Source organism: Solanum tuberosum, unplaced genomic scaffold (genome assembly GCF_000226075.1).
Source record: "Solanum tuberosum cultivar DM 1-3 516 R44 unplaced genomic scaffold, SolTub_3.0 scf00625, whole genome shotgun sequence".
NCBI lineage: Eukaryota > Viridiplantae > Streptophyta > Magnoliopsida > Solanales > Solanaceae > Solanum > Solanum tuberosum.
This window is the reverse complement of record NW_006239540.1, coordinates 60,148-79,513: the sequence shown is the minus strand read 5'-3', so window position 1 is coordinate 79,513 and position 19,366 is coordinate 60,148. Positions and strand designations below refer to the sequence as shown.

At 34.6% G+C, this 19,366-nt stretch overlaps 2 protein-coding genes across 4 annotated transcripts; one reads left to right on the top strand and one right to left on the bottom strand.

Annotated features, from left to right (window-relative positions):
- Window positions 1–3,605: 3,605 nt before the first annotated feature.
- On the top strand, window positions 3,606–11,438 carry LOC102604609 (putative pentatricopeptide repeat-containing protein At1g12700, mitochondrial). 3 transcript variants are annotated; one of them, XR_001472297.1, is made up of 4 exons: window positions 3,606–3,838; window positions 6,295–6,771; window positions 9,612–9,669; window positions 10,527–11,438. XR_001472297.1 is itself a non-coding variant. In XM_006366268.2 (3 exons), the coding sequence occupies exon 1, from the start codon at window positions 3,814–3,816 to the stop codon at window positions 5,584–5,586; it is 1,773 nt and encodes a 590-aa protein (XP_006366330.1). In that variant the 5' UTR covers window positions 3,606–3,813; the 3' UTR covers window positions 5,587–5,736; window positions 9,612–9,669; window positions 10,527–11,438. The 3 variants fall into 3 exon arrangements, 2 of the variants coding, with proteins under 2 accessions (XP_006366330.1, XP_006366329.1); XM_006366268.2 differs by lacking the exon at window positions 6,295–6,771 and having other exon boundaries at window positions 3,606–5,736; XM_006366267.2 differs by lacking the exons at window positions 9,612–9,669; window positions 10,527–11,438 and having other exon boundaries at window positions 3,606–5,736; window positions 6,295–6,567.
- Window positions 11,439–11,522: 84 nt separating this feature from the next.
- On the bottom strand, window positions 11,523–16,632 carry LOC102605176 (putative pentatricopeptide repeat-containing protein At1g12700, mitochondrial). The gene is made up of 2 exons (XM_006366269.2): window positions 14,606–16,632; window positions 11,523–12,270 (listed from the first exon to the last, which is right to left on the bottom strand). Exon 1 carries the CDS (start codon window positions 16,529–16,531, stop codon window positions 14,765–14,767), a length of 1,767 nt encoding a protein of 588 aa, XP_006366331.1. The 5' UTR covers window positions 16,532–16,632; the 3' UTR covers window positions 11,523–12,270; window positions 14,606–14,764.
- Window positions 16,633–19,366: the final 2,734 nt, after the last annotated feature.

Sequence of the window (19,366 nt, the reverse complement as noted above, 5' to 3'; positions counted from 1 at the left end):
TTTGGTGATTTCCATCAACACCATAGCTGCCATTTCTCCAATTTCATTGTCTTCCTCAAACATCAATTAAGATTTGTTGATATTTTTTATGTTGTGAGTTTTTTAGGGCTTGAATTTTTTAACAATTTCAAAGGAAATAATTTTAGATACGAAGTAATCTTGCCGAAAAAAAATGGAGGTTCACCGGATTTTTTTTACCAATTTGATTTTTATTCTTTTTGATTAATTCCCTCCTACATATTCAACTATTTGAATTTTTCTACATTTTATAATGTTAGAATTTTTTGAATTGTTTTTAATTTTGACTGCTATTTATTTAATGAGAACTTTTCCGACTAAGATAACAAAGACGATATTGGTGAGGGTGGAATGATAGTAGAAAGGAAAAATGAAGGAGAATATAGAAAGGGTGCGTGGCAGGGGAAGGTGGCAAAACGATTTAGCTGGTGACTGGTGAGGAGGAAATGCAGTAAGGTGGTTTGGAATTGGGGAAGCAGACATGTTTTAGGAAATTTTTTTTTTAATGTTGAAATGTTTGCTTTACTTTTTGAATGTTGACGTGTTATTTTATGATTGGTCTGTAAGTTTTTTTGTTTCATGCGCTTCTCAGAGGTGTATTACACCTATGATGCCATGTCATCAAAACCTATTCAATAGGTACATGTTTTGAACAAGACAGTTATTCAATAGGTACAACTCTTAATTGAGGTGTCTAAGTGAAATATGCGGACAACTTTAGGTGGCCATGAATGACTTAAGCCTAAAAAAAATTATATAATTTTTTTAACCAACAAACATACCAAATAATAATGGAGTACCAAATTATAACATTATTCATTTATTTATTTTAAAATGCCAGAATGGAGTATACACATTTCATACATTTTTTTGGCACACTTTTCATACATATTTCATATTAACATTATAACTATTTCATCCCATAAGTCGTAATTTTTTCACAGCAGAATCATGCCAATATAATACAAAACTAATACTAATTTTAACAATTACTTGTCTTTAATTAGGTAAACAGTATACGAAATTCATTCCAATATAATTTCAAAATCTTACAAAAATGGTATAACCAGTATACCATTTACAAATAAATTTTATGTATTTTTTTTTTTTACTAAAAACCTTAAATTTTAAAAAAATTCATACCAAAATCTGTACCAATTTAAAACAAATTTTATGTAATTTTAAAAAAAAGAATGTTCATATCAAAAACGTCATAATTAAATTTTATTATACACAAAAAAATTTGATAATTTTATTTCCAGTATCACTGTTCTTAATTATTTTTTTTACGTTTGATTAGTATAACAATACAAATAAAAAATCGTAAAAAAAAAACACTATCCTGAAGGATCGTATCTACCACCATCAGTGGCGGAAGGAGGATTTTCATCAAGAGGGTTCAAAAAAATTAATCACGTAAATAATATCCACAAATAAACGGGTTGAATCGGATATAAACGGGTCGGATTAAACGGATCGAATCAAGAAGAAAAGGGTTTTTTAATATTTGACTTTGTAATTAGGGATTAAATTAATAAATCCTAAATTCCCAATCATCGTTTTAATTTTTTGGAACTAAACATCGTTTTCTGATTGCATTTTAATTTATTTTTTTTAAATTAAAACGCCTAAAATATAAGCTGATAGAAAAAAGCCTTTGCCCGGATTCGAACACGCGACCTCGCGTGCAGTAGAGCAAATTCCTGAATCCCCAACGCCACTGAGCTACGCCTTTGGTGTATATTCAGGGGGTTCAATAGTATATATATACACGTAAATTAATATTTTAATTTTTATATATATAGTGTAATTTTTTGACGAAGGGGGTTCGGACACCCCCTTGGTTCAACGTAAATCCGCCCCTGACCACCATACTTTATTAATATTGATAAGAAGCCGTCCACTACAAGTAAATGAAGATTATTGAATAAAAATGATTTAGAACTAGTTGAGAGTGACAACTAATTACAGAAAAAATTGTGAAGAGAGAGAAACGTTTGAACAAAAGAAAAAAAAAAGCTATTTTTGAATGAAATTTAACTGCATTGAGTTAAAAAAGGAAAACAAATATTCCTTTTTTTTATGAATCTCCTAGTTTTATGGCACATTCTAATTATCATTAATGAATTCAAATTAATTATTAATAATTTATCCGATTTTACCTTATTTATTTTTCAAATAAAATGATTTTTACTGTTATTTTAAATCATTTTTTATTTAAATAAAATGTTAGAACCTACAATTTTTTATTGTTATAACTTGAAATAAAAAGAATAATGTCATAACTTATAATTATTAGTCATACACAGTGTTTTTAAAAATGATTTTGGGGCGAGTCCCAGGGCAAGGCGTACAAAAAACACTTCGAGGCGTAAATTAAAGACGTAGATCCATAAGTCGTAAGTCCTAAAATTTGAGGCGTAAGTCCCGAGCATAAAAACGTAAGTCCTGGGAGTAAAAACGTACGCCCGGGCGTTTTTAATTTATTTTTTTGAACCTTTTTTTGCTTTAAATCATATTTTTATTATTGGTATAATGATATTTCTCAACTAGTAATTCTAATACTCTTTTTCTTCATTATTGATTATTAATACTTATCTCAAATAAAAACCATAAATCATTGAAAGGTTTACTTTTGCTTATTTTATTAGTAATAAAACTATAAAATTATATATATATTCATGGTAATAGCATAAAATGAAAAATATTCAATATCATTTACACTTAGTAAGAAGAAGAGAATGGAAACATCGCATAGCTCTACACAACCTGGATAAATCTATACAAAATTTAGAGAAAGCTTTTTTATCGATAAGCCGAAAATCTATAAAATTGATTGTAGCAATCCATGAGATAAAAATGATAAGAATACAAGAGTATTTTGAATACATAAATGCAAAAGGTATTTTAAAAAGAAATGACCTTTATACAACATAAAAAATGCTTAATGCATATAAATTTCGCATACCATGTATTAAGATACATCACAACCCCCTTCTTGATTTGGTATAAGCTAAGTTGCCTTCAACTATACCAAGTCATTTCTTTAGGCATTTTTATACCATTGGAATGAAGCAAGTTTTGTTCTTGTAACTTAGCTCTATACATATTTCTGAAAATATTTTCAGATGGGTTAAATATTCTTGATATGTATTAGAACATATTAATATATCATCTATATATATATACACACATGAGACTACACCTCGTAGATCCATCGGATTTACGCCTCGTGTCTCGGGACTTACGCCTCGCCCTATATGGTATAAAATGTCTCGCCTCACACACCCACCTTTTAAAACACTGATCATGCATATGTCAATTATAAAATTTTCAGTTAAGTTAATTGTTGAGACTTTTCTTTTTTTGTTTTATTGAGATTCTTTATTATTTTACATTTTCTAAAAAAATAATTAAAATAATAATAGTAAAAGATATTATTTAATTTTTGTTCTTAAATATAATTGGGTCTAAATAAAATTGTGTCACTTAAATGAGTTACTTATTCATTACACCCAATTATCTGACCAAATAATTATATAAGTTACGCTCAATTAAACCAAATTCAATTACATATCCAAAATTGGTCATGGAAGGATGGAATTCTCCATATATGTCTAGCACCTTTATATGCAAGCTCTCATATGGGAAACTTTGTGTCGATGTGGCACGTACCTGGCGCTTACGTGGTGCGATGATATGGCGGGTCATTGCAAAAAGCGCATAAGTTTGCTGCAAAATTAGGTCACATGAGCTGAAAATTTTTGAGTGAGAGAGATTCGTTTGGCATTGGAGATGAGGAGATTTTGTCTGCGCAATGGTATTCGTTCTCTCTCTTTGTCTCCTAATTCTCATTCTTGTTTTACGGCAATTACAGTGAGAATTTATAGTAATAAATCCATTTCTGCAATGGATAAATTTGATTTTGGGGTTAACATCAACTGTTTAGATGATGCTGTGATTCTCTTTAAGCAAATGGTTACAATGAAGCGTCTTCCTTCTCTTGTTGACTTCTCTAAATTATTTAAGACTATGATAAATATGAAGCATTATTCTGCTGTCCTTTCTCTTTTTCGAGAAATGCAGAAATTGGGTATCCCAATTGATGGAGTCATCTTAAATATTGTCATTAATAGTTATTGCCTGATGCATCGTGTTGATTGTGCATTTTCGGTGTTACCCATTTACCTCAAGAATGGTATTCCGTTTAATGTTGTCACCTTTAACACCCTATTAAGGGGAATCTTTGCTGAAAATAAGGTCAAAGATGCAGTTGAATTGTTCAAAAAGTTGGTGCGAGAAAAGATTTGTGAACCTGATGAAGTCATGTATGCAACCGTCATGAATGGGCTTAGTAAAAGGGGTCATACGGAGAAGACTTTAAGTTTGCTCCGGTTAATGGAACAAGGGAACACTAAGCCCAACATAATTAACTACAACATCATCATAGATGCCCTTTGTAAAGATGGAAACTTAGATGCTGCTATCGATCTTATGAATGAGATGAAGCAGAAAGATATTCCTCCAAACATAGTTACATATAACTCAATAATTGATGGTATGTGTAAGCTTGGTGAATGGGAAAAGTGTAAGACTTTGTTCTCTGAGATGGTAAACCTTAATATTTATCCAAATGTACGCACCTTCAACATACTAACAGATGGACTATGCAAAGAAGGGAAAGTCGAAGATGCCAAGGAAGTAATGGGATACATGATTGAAAAAGGTATAGAGCCTGATATAATCACCTACAATGCAATAATGTATGGATATTGTTTGAGTGGTCAACTTGATGGAGCGAGGAAACTTTTTGATTTCATGATAAATAAGTGCATTGAGCCTAACATTGTTAGCTATAACATACTAATAAATGGATACTGTAAGAAAAAGAAATTGGCTAAAGCCATGCAATTGTTTTGTGAAATTTCTCAAAAGGGACCAAAGCCTACTACTTTTATCTACAATACTATCTTGCAAGGTCTGTTTGATGTCGGGAGAATTGGATCTGCTAAAAATATCTATGCTGAGATGCTATCTGCAAGGTGTATTCCTGATTTGTACACTCACGGCACTTTGCTCAATGGTTATTTTAAGTATGGACTTGTTGAAGAAGCTATTTCACTCTTTAATAAGTTGGAAAAACAGGGAGAAAATACTGATATTGAATTTTACAATGTTGTCATTAATGGATTGTGCAAAAATGGTAAACTCGACAAAGCTCGTGCTCTTTTTGAGAAGCTTTCTTCAATGGGATTGCTTCCGAATGTGAGAACATACACTACAATGATAACTGGATTTTGTCTACAAGGATTAGTAGATGAAGCTAAAGATATGCTTAGGAAAATGGAGGGCAACAATTGTTTTCCAGACAATGTCACCTACAATGTTATGGTGCAAGGATTCCTCAGGTGCAGCAGAATTAGTGAAATGACAACTTTCACGAAGGAAATGACCGGAAGAGGCTTCTCATTTGATGCATCTACAACTGAGTTGTTGGTAAACATTATAATGGAGAATCCTTTTGTCCTTGACATGATACCCGAGCTTCACTTGAAAAATAAGAAGTGAATATTTCTTTCGCTTGGTTTATTCGGCTATGCTATCACTGTGATACAATTTCCCTTTTATCCATGCAAAAGAAATGGCATACTATGCAATTGCAGAAGCTGATCGCACTTAGGATGCTGCTTGAGATTTTTAGGCAGGCCTATTGAGGAGGTAATTAAATATTTTGAGTTTTTTTTTTCAGTCTTTGTTTTCTTAGAAATCAGATGTTATTGCACTCTTAATTTGATTTTCCCAAAAAGGAGTAGTGGTGAGTTTCCTTGTGTGTACACATTATAAGTCTGTTAATATCACTTTAAGTGCTATTTAGTTATCTTCAGTTATTCTTTTTATTGTTGTCTTCAAGTATTATCATTTTCTATCTATTTTTTTTAATCGATGACAACTGTCTTTAACTTAAAAATTGCTACATCATCCATAAATGGAACACCAGAGCTGACATCCTGAAATTGAAATAAAACTTGTTAACATCTGATAGGATATACCATAGATGAATGGTCAACATCATTTTCAAATTATTTAAGACCATACTTTTGGAAGTTTATATATGATCCAAGAGTGCTGGATGCTTATTAGGAATTGACATCTTCATACAATAGTAATATTGTCAAAGGAAAGTTCATTGGTCCTGTGAAGGACCTATTTAACTGGGAATTTGAAAATGTAAATGAATTGCTGCTGAAATTGGAGGCTATCTCTCTCAATGAACAGGTTGCTTTTGCTTACTCACTGTGGTGGAAGTTTCAGAAAGATGGCAAGTTTATTGTCAAAGTATGTTATAGAAATCTTTTGGGGAATATGGGAAGCATTCAAAAGGACTGGCCATGGAGAACAATTTGGAAGACAATTGCACCCCTGGAAGCCACCTGTTTCATTTGGATTGCTACTCCCGAAGCTTGTTCTGTGCAGCAGCCAGCAGATGTTTTGTGTGAAAGTGCTCATGAATTAGTAAATAATCTTCTGCTTCACTGCACCTTCACTAGACAGATCTGGACAATGTTTCGTGCTATTTTTGGTGTTCAACAGGTCATGTCAGGATGCATTAAACTTGCACTAAGCAGCTGGAATGAGCAGCTTCACAAAGGGACAATGAACACTATGCAATTGCTATTCCTTCCTTCATTTTCTAGTTTATTTGGATGGAGAGGAATTGTAGATATTTCAATGACAAGAGAAGCTAGAAAAAAGGTATGGCGAGACTGGATCACCTTGCCTTAGACCCGTCTGAGCAGGGAATATTTTTTTCCGGAGTACCATTAATAATGATAGATACTCTTAACAGCAGTGATAGAATACTTTTATCCATTACAATACTTTGACAGAGTAAGCTGGGAATTCTTTTTTGACAATTATGTAATCTGAGAATTCTTGTTCAGTGTAATGGCTTCTTTGGGATATGGAGCCAAAAATTATACTCTGAAACGTCCCATAACTCATGGTAGTATCAAAGGGTTTCAAAATGCTTTTTTATGTGTATAGAAATTCAAGAAATGTTTTTTCACTGATGAGAGTGAGATCTTTCTTCCTTGATTACACTCTGGAACTGTTTTATTTGGTTTCTCTATTTACCCCAGGATGATAGCTAGGATTGAATCTTGAAGAATGAAATGGGTCCTAACTGGTTTGGGATTGACATGTAATAGTTGTTATTGTACTATTTGATTGTTGAAACAAAATTATGAGAACACAGTGAGATCCATGGGTTTCAGGACAGAACTACCTCTACGGAAGATTTCTTCCGATGACTGACATTTAGGGCACCCTTTTGATTTTTTGTTTTCTCATGATTTCTATAAAGGAAAAAAAATAAAGAAGGAAAATTCAGCAATCTAAGAACTTAAAAGATGCAAGAACAAGCAATCTACTCCTACGTGTATGAGGGTTGTTTTCTTTTGCTTCCCTGGTAAATCCAATATCTGTATTGACTGAATGGTTCTTATATCATTTACTGGAATAATTAGAGAATGAGGTATCAATCACTTCTAAAAGATATTAGTTTCTTCTTGACTGGCTTTTAGAGTTGGCAATGCGGCCTCTTGCTTTTCTGTACTAGTTTTTGAATTTTGAAATTGTTCCTGATCATGTCTGCATGTGTAGCCTTCTAATTTTTTGAGAAGGTAACATTTTTTGTATAACTATTTGCTGCACAAAAACTAGTAACTACAGTTGTCCATACTTACAAGGGAATATAGCAAGATGTACTAAAACATCAATAAAAGATTCTATGTCCTCCATATATTCATGTTTACACCCAAAATAGAAAAGGGCATGGCACTTCATCTTCAGTTTCTGGATAGAGCTAAGATTTTCTTCAAAACACATTTGATTTCTCTCTTTCCAAACTGTCCACCAAATGCAAGCAGGGATAATCTTCCATCTTTCCTTCCGTTTTGACTGAGTACTACATTTGTTTCAGCACTCCAACACTTCAAGTGTATCTCTTGGCATCACCCACATGATCCCTTTTAAATTAAGGAAAATCCTCCAAAGTTGTCCAGTTAACTTGCAGTGTAAAAAAAGATGGTTGGTTGTCTCTGATTCTTCTCCACACCTCACTGACACGCATATAACATTTAGAGCATAGGTGGAAGCCCCTGTTCTTAAGTCCTTCATGAGATAGGACCACTTTCCTGGCATTGAGCCAAGTGAAACAAACCACTTTGTGAGGAATTTTGACATTCCAGATTAGTTTCCAACTTTCCATGACCAACAACTAATCTGGTTGTTAGAATGATTGAATTCCTTGTAAGCTGACTTGACTGAAAATCTCCCTTGTTTATTCACTTGCCATATAAGATTGTCTTCCTGAGAGAAGGAGCCTTTGAATAGATTGAGAGTGCTATAGAATTCTGCCAAGTTATCAATCTCCCAATCATTAAGGTGTCTTCTGAAGCTTGGATTCCAGCCATGAGCATCCCAGACTTCTCCTATAGTGGCATCTTCTTATTGATTCAGGCTGAAGATAATCGGGAAGAGTTGCTTTAGTGGATGTTGACCTAACTAGCTGTCTGAACAGAAAGATGTTTTCAATCTGTTACCCACTTGATGACTGCACTTATGAATGATTTTTGCCCCCAAATTTCTGATTGACCTCCATAAACTGACTCCAGTGGGTGTAGTGACTGATATGGTTGTCCATTCTCCATTCATTTCATACTTTTGAGTAATTACCTTCTTCCAGAGAGATTGTTCATTTGAGGCAAACCTCCATAACCATTTCTTCAAAAGACTATGGTTCTGAGTTATCAGGTTCTTGATTCCCTTACCAGTTACCGCCATACTTCTTGCTGATGATCATGGACTTCCATTTGACCAAATGTGTCTTCCTGGTATCAAGTTGCCTTGCCAGAGTAAGTTCCTTCTAAGAGCATCTATTCTATCCATCACGTTTGTTGGAACACGAAAAATGGACATCATATAAGTTGGTAATGCATCCAACGCACTGTTAATCAAGGTTAGTCTACCACCCAAGGATAAGTATTGACTCTTTGGAATTGCTTTTGGCACCGAGGGGCATGCCAAGGTAAATGGTTGGCAGCACACCTGTTCTTCCTCCCAGAATGTTAGCCAAGTTGATTCATGATTGTAATGAAGTACACTTAAAGTGTATGAATTTTCATTCTAATATTTTCTTGTTGCATTGTCTTGCTTTGACTTGGCTGTGTGAGTGACTCATTATTAAATAAAGCTACTTGGGAGTCTTGACATAAAATTTAAACCTGGAACATTATTGGTATTCAGTGTCAATGTCATGATTCCCTCAGTTTTAGTAGTCTCTTTATACGACTCTGTATTTGTGCTCTCGGGAATGAATACACAGACAATTGCCAGGCTGAAAGGTTTTGAATCTCCATTTTCTACTGACAAGTGTTTGCAGGATGACTTACTAGTGTTACCGATCAAATGAACAAATAGTGGTTTTCTTTTATATGCAATTTACTAACAATGACTTCTGTACTTTCTTCTCGTTCTTCTCCGCCCCTCTTTTCTCCTCCTCTCTAACATTAACTCTCTTGAACTCATCTCAGGAAAATCATAGTACGGGGTAGAGCATCCAAGTCAGTTGGGAACGTCATGACAGAGGAGGTAAACTTAATAGCCTCGTCTCATAAAAGAAATGAGCAGGATTGAAATATGTTTCCTGTCAAATTTCATTCTAGTAGCTAAATCTACGTGACATTTTATAACATTATATCAAATTTGTACATCTGGATTTGCAAACAAGCTTATCACGGTCACACCAAAAACTAAAGTTTTGTTAGTGACACAACTTATGAAAGGTGGTATATTTCTGCTTCATATCTCAAACTTCAAGCCCTTTATTTATTGTATTTGCATCCAACACAAGAAGAATCGCTTAAATACTTTGCAACATGTTGAGAATATTTGTTTTTACTGGTTTGTTGAGAAGCGGAAGTCCCGTATTGGTTGAGAAAAGTTTCTTTTTGAAGGTTTAGATATGGAAGTCCGTCAAGTATCATTGAATAAGCAAGTGACATATTTAATAAACAGGTGTATGTGTAATGACTTGGACTTGTACTTGGGGTGCAGGGCGTGCTGGCTTGACCAGACATTCAAATAAAAGGCTATTTTCATTTTGGATTTATTTTTTCATTTACCATATCATATTTTAGTTTCATTTAAAACTTAATTGTATGTTTAGAAAATGCTAACTGAGATAACTGTTCCTGAATAAGACACTTTTCTGAATAGCCATCTTCAACCTCTATTAATTGTATCTCCCTTGCAAGTGACTTGTCAATTTGCAGTATACATTTTGGCTCACGAAGAAACTTATCTATGTTCCCATAGATGGTATACATGTGATATTTCTTTAGGAACAACGATTTTTCACGTTTCAAAACTCTCTCTCAATTCTGTCTTCCTATTTTTCTAACACAGTATGTCAAAACTTATCTATGCACCTTCCTCTTGTTGATCAGGTTGATATGATAGGTCTGGTATCCATTGGAGATATTGTCTGCGCTGTTGTAAGTGGGCATAGGGATGAGTTAAGCCGTTAAATGCCTATATACAAGGAGGTTATTGAATGATAATTGACATATTCTTCCAGTGGCTATGTATATCTGGAATATGCTCCTCAGTGTTTTTTTTATTTGAAGTGGACTATCTCGTTCACTATCTGATATGCCTATGTGAGTTGGAACTCACAAAACCATCAGGAAAATCTGGAAGATAGCCCCTGCAAGCGTTTTCGGGTGCATTTGGACGAAAAGAAACCAGAGATGTTTGCATGGGTTATCAACTTCAAACTGCTCCTAGAAGGCTAGATTTTTGGTTAACATTTTTTGTTGGGCTAAACTTTCCCCTGTAAATCATTCCGACATCTATTTGAACTTTGTCAGTTCTCTAGTTTTGTAAATGAGCTGACAAACTATCTCTTTGCATCTTCTTGATGCTTTTTATGATGATATCCTGCTTCATCAAAATAAGATATTGACATATTCTTAACTGCCTTTTCGTCTCAATTTTTTTCCCAACATAGTGAGAAATGATCCGGTCGATGTTCCTAGGTAGTAGTTGTTCTTTAGTCTTTTGAACACTGCAACATGTTTGTAACAGCCTTCCACAATTGACTTTTTTTCTTTTTTTGTAACATATCTGCATTGTGAAGGGGAGCCTCGTTGCTGCGACATGACTGGGAGGTGATGGGTTGAAGCCACGGAATGATCTCGAAATGCAAGGTAGGGTTGTCCACGTTAAACCCTTTTATTTTCTGGCCCTTTCCTTGATCCCAAGCATAGTGAGAGCTTAGTGCATCGAGTTCTCAAATACCCCTTTGTTCTATCTGTCATGCTCCTCTAGTATTGAAATGGCATTACCATTACTGGAAACTATACCATTTGATATTGAGAGACTAAACATGTGTAATCTTGATAGACATTACATTGCTAAGATTATCGTGCTACTTTCAAATGTTTGGGAGGAAGTAGAGAAACCAAATAAAACAGTTCCAGAGTGTAATCAAGAGCTCAACTCTCATCAGTGAAAAACTATTTCTTGAATTCCTATACACAAAAGAAAGAAAGCATTTTGAAGCCCTTAGACGAGTCATGGGTTATTTCAGAGTATAATTTTTGGCTCCATATCCCAACGGTGATCCAGTCTCGCCATACCTTTTTATTCTTGCTTCTCTTGTTGTTGAAACGTCTAAACATTCCTCTCCATTAAAATAGACCAGAAAATGCAGGAAGGAACAGCAATTGTGTAGTGAAGCTGCTTAGTGTACGTTTAATGCATCCTGGCATGATCCATTGGGCACCAAAAATAACATGAAACATTGTCCAGAACTGTTTACTGATGGTGCAGTGAAGCGGTGGATGATTTACTGTTTCATTGGCACTTGCACACAAAAAGCATCTGCTGCACAGAACAAGCTTCAGGAGTAGCGATCCAAGTGAAACATGTCGCCCTCAGGGATGCAATTGTCTTCCAAACTGTTCTCCATGGCCAGTCCTTGTGAATGCCTCCCATATTCCCGAAAAAATAATTATAACATACTTCGACAATAAACTTGCCGTCTTTCTGAATTTTCCACCACAGTGAGTCACAGACCTGATCATTGAGAGATATAGCCTCCAATTTCACGTCTTCAAATTCCCAATTAACTCCAAAGAGTGAAAAGACTCCAACAAAAAGCGAGAATTGCAATGGTCTATTATTTCCCTGGAATGAAAAACATTAGACAAATGATAAGTAGCCAAAGAACAAGTTTAAACTTGTAGCTCTATACCCACATTAGTCATAACTCATAATAGCTACTAACCTTAATAGCGCCTTTACTAGCAAATAATGGTAGTTTTTATGTCATTTGGTGACAATTTAAGGCACTTCTTTTGAAAAATAATAAAAAAGGTAAGGCTTTGTAATGGAAGAACGATTCATCTTCCAGTGGAACACAAACAATAAGAAAATAGTAATGAAATCCTGAGCTCAAGAGGAAGATAATTATTTCAATCTTAAACAAGGCACAAAAGAGAATACGCATAAAAGCTTAGATACGAACTTAGTATCTGAAAGGACACAGCAGTTCATAAGATAACTTACATGACAAGTCCTATGCAGAATTCATACTGAAAAATCAGAATTCGTTTAGAAACAAAACTGTAAACTAGTCTTCTTTAACTTAGTAAAATAATAATAATTATTAGTATAAGAAACGAAAATACGTCCCAATATCACTAGGTTTTTTTTCTTTTTCTGAAGATCATTGCATACCTTACAGTGACTACAAGCATAGTGCAAGGTTTCCTATGTGATTATTCAATATTCTGCTGTGCCCATCTCACTAATTAAAGTAAATTACCGCCAATATAACACAATGTTGAAGTATAAGATTAGACACAAAACCCCTTTTCCGCATATCCTTGAAATAACATGTAAGGAATACATTAAAAAGTTATTGAAACAATTACAGTAGAGAATTGCATAAAAATTTCTACATCTTCAAAAGAAATCCCTTCCCTCCATCTCCTACGTTGGTTGAAAATGGCAATAAAATTGTACATACCATTACTTTGGTAGTAAAATTCTTCTTTATTTACCCCTCAAATCCCCCTCAAACTTGTCACCAAAACTTACTTTAGTACTATAACTTTACGTGCATTTAAATACCCCCTTAAATTACTTGTAAGTGAATTTAATATCACCTTAGTGGCTGACGTGGCAAATTACAAAGTTTTAGGCGCGTATAAAGAAAAATTAAAAGAAAAACAAGTGGGTCCCACTTTTGTCATTGTTCAACTACCCCTGTTTCATATCTTCTTTCTCAAATTGTTTCATCTCTCTCTAAAATTCTTGATGGCAATTATGGGCCAACAAATTCAATGTTGCTCAATCATGAAGGACATCACCACCACCCCCTTTTTTCCTCGTTCATCACTGCTCCATAAGAGACTAGGTGCCATGAAATCACCCAATCTCGTCAAAAAATTTCACCACGCCGGCGACCTGAACAGAACGCCGGCCATACTCGTTTCCTCAGCTTTTTTTTTCATTTTATGTGTTCTCATTTTTCCATCAACCAAGGTAAACGGTCTAAAAACCTTCAGATCTGTCAATTTTGAGCCTAATCTAACAAAAATTACTCTGACAATTGCCGTTGAAGCAGTCGCCGGCAGTTGCCGTTGAAGCTCTAGCAACTCCAGCTTCGATGATGATAATATATGTATCGCTTTGTTTCTCTGTTTGACACAATATTCGTCAAATTATTAGAAATGTTGTGTGTGTTAGTTTTCTATCCTAGGCTTGTAATGGAGAAGATGGAGGGATGAAGAAGACGAGTACACAGTGAAAATGAGAACAAAAATATATGGAAGAACAAAAAAAAAATGAAAACTAAAAACAAAAAATGACATGGAAAAAGAAAAAAGAAATGAAAACTAATTTTTTTCACCCTATGACGTGTTGTCAACGTGTCACTGAGGTGGTGCTGATGTGGCGCGCGTGTATATCACCTCCGAACCATGAAATTGGTATTGTATATATAAGGTGTTATTTAATTCACCTGAAAGTTCTTTAAGGGGGTGTTTAAACACCCGTAAAGTTACAATGCTAAAGTGAGTTTTGTGGACAAGTTTGAGGGGGATTTGATGTATTTTCCCTTTACCAAAAAAGGAAAAGTTAGGAAATTTTATTGTACTAAAAATTCAATTCCCGAAAGATCATCCAGTACTTTTGGTTCATACATAAAGCTCCAAAAAATTATATCCTAAAATAATTCAAATATTGTGTTGAACATCCATAATTGAATATATTCATACTATATGGTTCATTGACAGAAAGATAGGTTGAACTTGTCAAAAAGATTGTTTCCATAACATTTTAAGCTACGGCAATTGTTATTGATTACCAAAATGATAGTACCTGAAGATAACTAAATAACACTCACAATGATATTCCTACACTTCAAAAGAGTAGCCCTAAAGGAACTCACATTATTTATCTGATTTCCAAAACATAGAAGAGTGGAAAAACAATCAAAATATCAAAAGTGACGTACCTCCGCAATAAGTGCCTGGAAAGCTCAAGCAACACTCTGGCTGCCATTGTTTCAGCTACTTCAACTGCATTGGATGTCGTCTCTTTTGCAAGGGTGAAAAGGAAATTTATAATAGTGGCAGAGTATACGCGAATAAACCAAACCAAGCAAAAGAAATATTCACTTTTTTTTTCCCGAGTGAAGCTCTGGTATCATATGAAGGACAGAAGGATTCTTCCTTATAATCTTTACCAACAACTCGGTTGTAGTTGCATCAAATGAGAAGCCCCTTCCAACCATTTCCTTCATGAAAGATGTCATTTCACTAATTTTGTTGTACCTGAGAAATCCTTGCACAATAACATTGTAAGTGACATTGTTTGGAAAGCAACCCCTGTCTTCCATTTTTCTGAGAATATCTTTAGCTTCATCAAACAACCCTTTAAGACAAAATCCATTTATCATTACCGTGTATGTTCTAACATTCGGAAGCAATCCAATGAAAGAAAGCTTCTCAAAAATAGCACGAGCTTCCTCGAGTTTACCATTTTTGCACAATCCATTAGTGACAACACTGTAAAATGCAATACTAGTAACTTCTCTCTTACTTTCCAACTTTTTAAAGAGCGACATAGCTTCTTCAACAAGCCCATACATAAAATAACCTTTGAGCAAAACGCTATGAGTGTGTATATCAGGCTCGGGGCCCGTAGATAGCATCTCGGCATAAATTTTTTCCACATCGCCAATTCTTCCAACTGCAAACAAGCCTTGCAAGATAGTAGTGTAGGTAACTATATTAGACTTTAATCCCTTTTGAGAAATTTCACAAAACAATTGCATGGCCTCGGCCAATTTGTTTTTCTTACAGTATCCATTTATTAGTATGTTATAGCTAATAATGTCATGCTCAATGCACTTATCTATCATGATATCAAAAGTTCTCTTTGCTTCATCCAGTTGACCACACAAACAATATCCATCCATTATCGTATTGTAGGTGATTATATCAGGCTCTACACCTTTTCTGACCATGTGTTTCATTAATTCCTCAGCATCTGCAACTTTCCCTTCTTTACATAGTCCATCTATCATTATGTTGAAGGTGCACACATCTGGACAAATATTAAGGTTCACAGCCATCTCAGAGACAAAATTCCTAACCTTTTCCCACTGACCAAGCTTACACATACCATCAATCAATGAATTATACGTGACTACGTTAGGAGAAATTCCTCTCTGCTTCATCTCGTTCAAAAGAGTGATAGCAACATCAAAGTTTCCATCTTTGCAAAGCGCATCTATAACAATGGTGTAGATGAATATGTCAGGCTTAGGAAAAGTGTTTTCCTGTTCCATTAACCGGAGCAAACTTAAAGTCTTCTCCGTATGACCCCCTTTACTAAGCCCATTCATGACGGTTGCATACATGACTTCATCAGGTTCACAAATCTTTTCTCGCACCAATTTTTTGAACAATTCAACGGCATTTTTTACCTTATTTTCAGCAAAGAATCCCCTAATTAGAGTGTTAAAGGCGACAACATTAAATGGAATACCATTCTTGAGGTAAATGGGTAATATAGAAAATGCACATTCAACACGATTCATCAGGCAATAGCTATTAATCACATTACTCAAAATGAATTCGTTAATTGGGATACCCAATTTGCGCATTTCTCGAAAAAGAGAAACAACAGCAGAATAATGCTTCATAATTATGATAGTCTTAAATAATTTAGAAAAATCGACAAGAGAAGGAAGAGGCTTCATTGTAACCATTTGAGTAAAGAGAATTACAGCATCATCTAAACACTTGACATTCTCAAAATTGATGGGTAATCCAATTACATGGGATGAAGAATATGGTCTAGCAGAAAGGGAAGTACTAAAGTAAGAGAGAAACGGAATACCATTGCACAAGTAACTCATACCAATTCTCTTCATCGATTGCTTCTCAATCTGTCTCCTAATTTTGCACAATTGTTGTTTGTTAAGCTGGCGGAGACGCACCTTCAATTTGTTTGCCTACTTTTTACTTTGGAGGGTTATTGAAGATGTGTCGTTAAATTAAGGACCCTGTTTGGCTATGTCACGTGAAATCATAATTTAAAATCGAAGTTTTATTTGCACCCGTATGTTTTCTCATAAATGGTAAAATTATTAAAATTATCTCAATAAGCAACCTTAATTGAGGATTAAAATGGTACTAAGACAACTTAAATCAATTTTTGAAAATATTGTATTAAAGGCCTACAATCTCTCAAAATATGGCTTAAGTCCTCTGCGGCCTCTTAAAGTTGTCCGAATAATTCATTTAGACATTTCAACTAGACCTGATACCTATTGAACTAAACACCTCTACCAGCCAAGATTAGAACCGTTTAAGCAATTTTTTGCCTACATGGCAAAACATTTGTGAGTCACGCAAATGAGGTGTGCGAATCTGTTTTTCTCCCATTTTTTTGCCTGCATTTAACTCCCCCAATGTTAAAATCTTAACGGTAATTTCTCTTCTTCCCCTAAATCCATTTTAGAACCCTAAATCCCCAATTTTCTCTTCTTTCTCTAAATCTCCAACATTTCTCTTGTTTATCTTGTTTCTCTCTTCTAATCAATTGTCTTTTATCAAATGTCGCAAAATTCGGTGAATATTGAGGAAGCCGATATATGTAAATGTGGTGATTATTGTCGACTGAAAACTTCGAGGACTCCATTTGAACCCAGGTCGTCGATTTTTTGGATGCAAAGCATCAAAGGTTTGTAACTATTCGAACAAAAATACTGTTATTGAATTATTCGAAAAATTAAAATTTTGTATATTTATTACTGTTATGTGGTTTGTAGGAAACTGGTGGATGTTGCTATTTTAGATGGATTGATCCGCCGCCTGAAAATGCTGATGAATCATCTAGATTTATGTCATGGAATAGATTCATAGATGGTGAAAATCTGATTGATTGACTAAAGAGAAAAGTGAAAAAGCTTGAAGAAGAAAGGGATTCTTTGAAATTTAAATTGAATGAAAATGAAGAGAAGATGATGGTATTGAACAAGAAGCTCAAGGAAGTTAAACTCCAAAGGAATTGGAAAATGACAAATTTAATCGATTTGTGATTGTTTTTCTTTGTCTGCTAACTATAAAATGGTTCTTTAATATGGTGTAGTTCATAGTAGTTCAAGATTGTAGTACTTAATTGTTTAGTTTTGTATTAGTTAGGAGGCTAATCTAGACCAATTAGTGTTGTACTTAATTGGTCTGTTTTGTAATAGTTAGGCTTATGTTAAGTTCATATTTTGTATCAAATTGGAAGTTTGAATGTGCATTGATCAGTCTCTTTTGTAACTTGCCTCTCTTTTGTAAGTTGCCCTGTGTTCTGGAAAATCAAAGCAATTTTCCAGACCAATTAGTTCTGGGATCGAGTAGTCTTACATAAATGCATTGAGAGGTAGTCTAGTTGTTCAAAAATTGAGCTACAAATATGTGGTTGAAAAATACATAACACAAAGGCATGGTTGAAAAATACATAACACAAATGCATTGAGACCAGTGGCGGAGCCAGGAATTTCACGAAAAGGGTCCAAAAATTAAACAACAAAAGCTCTTTTAAAAAGGGGGAAAACTTGTCACAAGTGAGATTTGCGCACGCAAGCATTGTCTCATTAAAAATGTCTAAACACACATTCAAGACATCTTAAATCACAAGGCTATAACAACTCATTATGTCAAAGGTGTCCAAAATATGTTATTTAATCACTTCGTGTATCATTTTACTTGTATATGCGATATTTTTTCCGATGAAGGGTGTCCAATTAGACACCCTGACATACATGTGCCTACGCCCCTGATTGAGAGGTAGTCTAGTTGTTGTTCAAAAACCATTATCTTGCTAACACAAATGCATGGTTCAAAAATAAATAGTCTTGCTAACAGAAGGCATGATTCAAAAATACATTACACGAGTGTTCAAAATAAACTAAAGAGTAGATTGTTGAAGACCCTTTTAACATAGGCCAAAATCATAACAACTTTCCAAATGAACTACTTCTTGGAGGTTCTACAAAACCCTTTGTTTTTCTTGTTTGCTTTCATTTGTTGCGACTGTGAAATGCTGACTGCATCTTTTTCCTTCCATTTTAGGCCACGGGGTTTAAAGCCAATATTTATATTGGTTGGTGAAGCACTCTTCAATTTTGTTGCCCCATGTAGAATCTTCTCACTTGATGTATGTCACGCCTCAAGCTACCCCCAAGACGCGGACACGGGACCTAAGACCACAAGTGATCCCAAGTTAACCCTGCTGGCATGATCATGACCATACTAAAGATAATAAACTGATGCGGAAGCTAAATCATAAAGTAAGTCTGAAAAGATGGGGAATACCCATATACTATAACTGAGATAAATATAAACTGATGAGTTTAATACAAGGAAGATATTAACTCAATACTAAGCTGAATCTATCTATGTCTGAAATAAGCCTCTAAACTGACTAGAAATGTTGGGACATGCCCCAACTAGGTCTAGCAAATCTGAAACTAAAGACTAAAAGCAATAAAGATAAACATGTCACTAGTCCTCGAAGAATGAGGACTCACCACTGATGCTGCTGAACTGAAGATCGGAAATCGATCTAAGCGTGATCTGGATACTGAGAACCTGAACCTACATCACGAGAAGATGTAGCGCACGTATGCGTCAGTACTTGAAAGGTACTGAGCATGCAGGATAGAGTAAAGCTGAAATAACATATAACTGAACAAAGCAATAAAGCAATGAAA